The 5,208-nt window shown below is 30.1% G+C and overlaps 1 protein-coding gene across 1 annotated transcript; it reads left to right on the forward strand.

Moving 5' to 3' along the window:
• Nucleotides 1-255: 255 nt before the first annotated feature.
• Nucleotides 256-4,470, forward strand: LOC125810591 (sesquiterpene synthase 15b-like). The gene is made up of 7 exons (XM_049490065.1): nucleotides 256-354; nucleotides 723-1,005; nucleotides 1,111-1,483; nucleotides 1,570-1,788; nucleotides 2,558-2,696; nucleotides 3,069-3,317; nucleotides 4,068-4,470. The coding sequence occupies exons 1-7, from the start codon at nucleotides 256-258 to the stop codon at nucleotides 4,359-4,361; spliced, it is 1,656 nt and encodes a 551-aa protein (XP_049346022.1). The 3' UTR covers nucleotides 4,362-4,470.
• The last annotated feature ends 738 nt before the right edge of the window (nucleotides 4,471-5,208 follow it).

The raw sequence follows: 5,208 nt of genomic DNA on the forward strand, positions 1-5,208 counted from the left end.
ACAAAATTTCAATGTCCACAGTCACCACTAACATTTTTGTTCTTGATGATAAGAGTAGTCAAATTTCATGTGCACCCTAACTAAATTAAATCTTTATAAATAGGCTTATGTCTGTGTGAAGTAGTAACTTAAACAAAACTTCTTTATGTAATTCACTTCTCTTACTTTCTACTACTATTATCAAACCTTAATTAAGCATATTATTACGTCTTTAGTTTCTCTACTCCAAACTCTACAAAAACTAAGTTAGAAAAAATGGATGGATTTGGTGGTGAGAGCGAAATTACACGTCGGAGTGACAATCATCATCCTACTGTTGGGGGAGATCATTTTCTTGCCTATGCTAATCTCTCGGTAAATTTGAATGCCTAGTACATGTGTTCATGTTTTAATTTGATTTTATATTTTATGTGTCGCTGAGTAAAAAAAGAAAAAATTTACACTTTCAAGGTACATGAAAATATTTACGGGTAAGATCTTTTAAAATATGGGATTTGTTAGGTTATCTTCGAGAACATATAAAAATAAATATGACCTAATGTATTCCCCTACGACCCTAAAACTCTTAATTTTTTAACATGTATTCAGTACTGTCGATAATATAAAAAATTGAATGCTTTTGTTTTCAGTTGAAACACTCTTGAGCCATATTCTGTTTGCAAATACTTATTGAAGCACAAAGAAATTTATATCTATACAAAGTTATTTATTTACGCGTATAGGGAGCCAATGAATGGGAAGAGAAGGAACACAAGGATCTAAAAGAAGAAGTGAGAAAAATGCTAGTGATTTCTCCTTCCAAATCTTTGCAAAAACTTGGACTTATAAACACAATCCAATTGCTTGGATTGGCATACCATTTTGAACATGAGATTGAGGAATCATTGAGTGAAATCTATAATGGTTATGAAGAATGGATTGGTGAATTTGGTGAAAGCCATGACCTTCATGTTGTCGCTCTAAGCTTTCGATTACTTAGGCAACAAGGTTACTATGTCTCATCTGGTAAGTAATACGTCATCCCATCCAATTTATGTGAACAAAGCTTGTTTGTAGATAAGAGTTTTTAACTTTTACAGACTAGCGTGTGAATATATATTTTTGAAACAGATGTTTTTAGGAAGTTCATCGATGACCAAGAAAATTATAATAAAGCATTGGTTAACGACATGCAAGGATTATTAAGCTTATACGAGGCAGCACAATTCAGAGTACATGATGAAGAAATTTTGGATGAAGCAATTAATTTCACCACCACTCATTTGAAGTTATTGTTGCCTAAATTGAGTAATTCTCTATCGATGCAAGTCAGCTATGCCCTAAAGTATCCAATAAACAAAACTATAGCCAGGGTAGCAACTAGAAAATACATATCGTTTTACCAAGAAGATAAATCATGTGATCAAGTGATATTAACTTTTGCAAAATTGGACTTCAATACATTGCAGAAGATGCATAAAAGGGAGCTATGTGATATCACAAGGTAACTAGCAAGATACACAATCAATAATATCACAACATTATTTTATTAAAAAAATAAAGATTTTGAGATTTAACTTAACATTTTAGGTGGTGGAAAGAATTGGACGTGGCAAATGAATTACCTTTTGCAAGAGATAGAGTGGTTGAGATGTACTTTTGGTCTTTGGGTGTGTACTTTGAACCACAATATAATGTTGTCAGGAATATACTAACCAAAGTGTTATGCTTCATTTCAATTACTGATGACATCTATGATATCTATGGAACACTGCCTGAACTTACTCTCCTTACAAACGCAATAGAAAGGTATGTTTTTTTGGTAATATTAATTATAATACTATATCTTCATTTCAGTTTATTTTCCTAACATTTCTTTTTAGTCCATCCAAAGGACAATAGTTTAAGAGCCCATTTGAACATGTTTTAGATCATAACTTTGAATCATTCATTAGAAATTAGATATATTAGCAAATGCTTTTTTCAATTTAACTTTAAAACCAAATAATACATTAGCAAATGCTTATTCAATTTCAATTTGAAAAATATTACGAAATAAAAATATTTTCTAGTTTATTAGGAAAGAGAGTTTTATCGTTATTTGTATACAATAATATATCATCAATTCAAAATATATACGAGATTATAAATTAAAATTTTCAAATTTGAGTCTCAAATCCTATGATCAAACTCCTACTAATTAATTCTAAAGAATTTACTTTAACTTTTTATTTTATCCTCAATGAGAAAGCCAATTATGAAATATTTAAAATTATAAGTTTCAAAATATTATAACCATACATATATTATGATATATTTATAGACACAAAATTTAAAAATATTTCTTCCTTTATTAAACTATATATCTTTTCAATATTTGTGACAGTAGGGCTTACAAGATTTGTTCCATGTACTAATGTGTAAGTAAGAATTTTATTAATGACTCCACCTAATGCGTATACAATATGTGGATATATTAAGAGGAATATGTATTTCTAAAAACAAATCGACGATATAATTTTCTTATTCACTACTATTATCGGTAGATAAAAGTTAATCTCTTTTATTTATACAATAGGTGGAACATCGACGCTGCAGAAAAGCTAGCGCCGTATATGAAACTCGTTTACACTGCTCTCCTAGATTTTTACAATGAAGTGGAGAAAGAGTTGGCAAAGGAGAACAAGTCATTTCGAGTCAACTTTGCTATTAGTGAGGTAATTATGTGATAGATATTAATTATTACTCCTAATAATCCAACAAATAAATTAAGGAGTTTTTAGTAGGGAAGAAAGGGGTTATGAAAATGTTTTTCACGTTAGAGTTGATGCTTTTTTTTTAAAAAATGTCCTAACCAAATTCTTGGCAATCTTTGGTAGAGCTTATTTATGATTTCGTGCTGAACCCGGTAAACGAACAAATAGGTGGTCTTTCCGAAAATGTTAAACAAAACGACTGTACGACCAATCTTTTCTTTCAGAATCGTTTAGAACCCCCAAACTCCTCATCCTGACTCCGCTGATGCAGCTCTGTCCCATTTTATGTGTCATTTATTTATAAAGAGAGAATAATTAATAAATTAATTTCAGATGAAAAAGTTGGTGAGGGCTTATTTTCAAGAGGCAAAATGGTATCATGGGAACACAGGCCCCAGAATGGAGGAGTATATGATGAATGGAATTCAAACTAGCACTGTCCCATATGTCTCTACTGCTTGTTGGTTAGGCATGGGGGATGAAGCAACCAAAGAGGCATTCGAATGGATTACAACTGAACCTCCAATTCTTGTTGCTTCCTCTATCATTTCAAGATTGTTAAATGATATTGTATCACATGAGGTATATTATGATTATTCGCCCAATTCCTTTTCTTTAAAATTTAACGAACCGTAAACATGAATTTGTTTCGAGAGAATTATATATAATATGACTCGAAACATCAAGATGATTTCGTATCTAAATTAAAATATGAGATTGCTTAGAGGTGATTTTGTGTTGATCGAGATTAAAAATCAATTTATACTTCATGTGTATTCAGTGTATAGCTAAGCTATATATTTAGTTTTTTTAGTGTATCATGATGTATAGTCAGTGTATAGCTCATGTATTGATACACTATATATATTGTATAGACAATATATATTTTCTATGGCTTTTGGAAAAGCTATAGTGTATAATCAGTATATACTTCCTATAATTTTTGGCTATTTTTAATATAAATAAAACATGACTATATTTTTTATAAACTAATTACTTTATTGTTTATATTTGAAATTATCTCTTATTATTATTATTATTATTTTCAATAGTTTTTGCTTTTATATTATTGGTTAATATCCTTAATATTTTAGTTATTAAAATTTTCTTTTCTTGAACCAAGGTTCTATAGAAAATGACATCTATGTCCCTTCAAAGGTAAAGACATGCAAGGGTAAGATCTGTGTACAGTCAATTCATCTGAACTTTTTAGGCTTTATTTATGGAAACACATTGGAAATATTATTGTTATTTTTGATCTTTTTATTTCTCTTGCGATCTCGTCTCTTGTGTACTTGTTAGTCTAATGGTTGTTGCTCATGTGATACGCAGAGAGAAATAGAAAGAGGAGATGTAGCTTCAGGTATTGATTGTTACATGAATGATTATGATGCCACAAAGGAAGAAGCGTACATGGAGATAAGGAAAATAATAGAGAATAATTGGAAGGATTTGAATCAACGATGCCTAAAATCAACAACAGTATCAAGAGTCCTTCTCATGCCACTGCTTAACCTTGCTAGGGTGTCAGAGTTCTTCTATAAAGATGAAGATGCTTATACTTTTTCCAAAAATAACTTAAAAGACGTCATTTCTATGGTGCTTGTTGATCCAATTAAAGTATGAAAGCAAATTAGAGGACAAAATAAAGGAATTGTAATCCTCTAGAATGCTTATATGTCTTTCACACTTAATTGTGGATGTTTATTTGTTATTCCAATAAGCAGCTTTGTAAATAGGTTTCTATAAGTAGCTCTGCAAGGAGTTTCTTATAAGGAACATTGCATGCAACTTTTGTTCTTCTATAAATAAAAAGTCATTTTTGTTCATTTATACATCACGTTGAAGTTGAGCAATATATCAATGTCTCTCTAAATACTTTTCTCTTGTGCATTTACTTTAAAGTCTTTCTTTTGTTATTGATAAAAAGAAATTAAGAAGAAAAAATAAATAAACTTCCCACTTCCAAAAATGTTCGTTGTTAATAATTTGGTTAAAAAATTGTCTCTATTGTTAAACAAATAAAACATTTTTAAGCCAACAAGCCTTTTAGCAACAAATTAATATCAGTTGGTATTGGTTGATAACTCAATCTACCAACCACTTTGATTAATTTACCACCGATTTTTTTTTTGTTTATAATTGTGATTACTTTTGTAGTGGGATTTACTTGGTCAAATTCTGTAACATCTCAAAAATTTCTAAGCTACGACCCGAATCATTTTATAACACCTTGCAACTCTACTCTTAAAATTTGAATCGTTCATGTAACACCTCAGACTTCAAAAATATGGCTAAAGAGCAGTAACAGACAAGTCCACAATCCCAAAGTGGACTGTTGACGCCCAATTTTGACCCTCTCCGATAGTAATTAATTCCCGAGCTTCTTAATTTTTTAAACGAATTAAAATAATTAGCTTTATATAATTCAAAATAGTTTCAAGGTTCTGTTAAATAATTTCAGTCTATTTTT

Source organism: Solanum verrucosum, unplaced genomic scaffold (assembly GCF_900185275.1).
Source record: "Solanum verrucosum unplaced genomic scaffold, falcon-dt-bn FXZP01000118.1, whole genome shotgun sequence".
Lineage (NCBI taxonomy): Eukaryota > Viridiplantae > Streptophyta > Magnoliopsida > Solanales > Solanaceae > Solanum > Solanum verrucosum.

What these genes read in the sequence shown, in the direction of transcription:
- LOC125810591 (XM_049490065.1), top strand. Translation starts at nt 256, where the DNA reads ATGGATGGATTTGGTGGTGAGAGCGAAATTACACGTCGGAGTGACAAT. An exon ending in GAGCTATGTGATATCACAAG is followed by an intron (nt 1,484 to 1,569) that starts GTAACTAGCAAG and finishes TTAACATTTTAG; the next exon opens with GTGGTGGAAAGAATTGGACG. An exon ending in TCAACTTTGCTATTAGTGAG is followed by an intron (nt 2,697 to 3,068) that starts GTAATTATGTGA and finishes AATTAATTTCAG; the next exon opens with ATGAAAAAGTTGGTGAGGGC.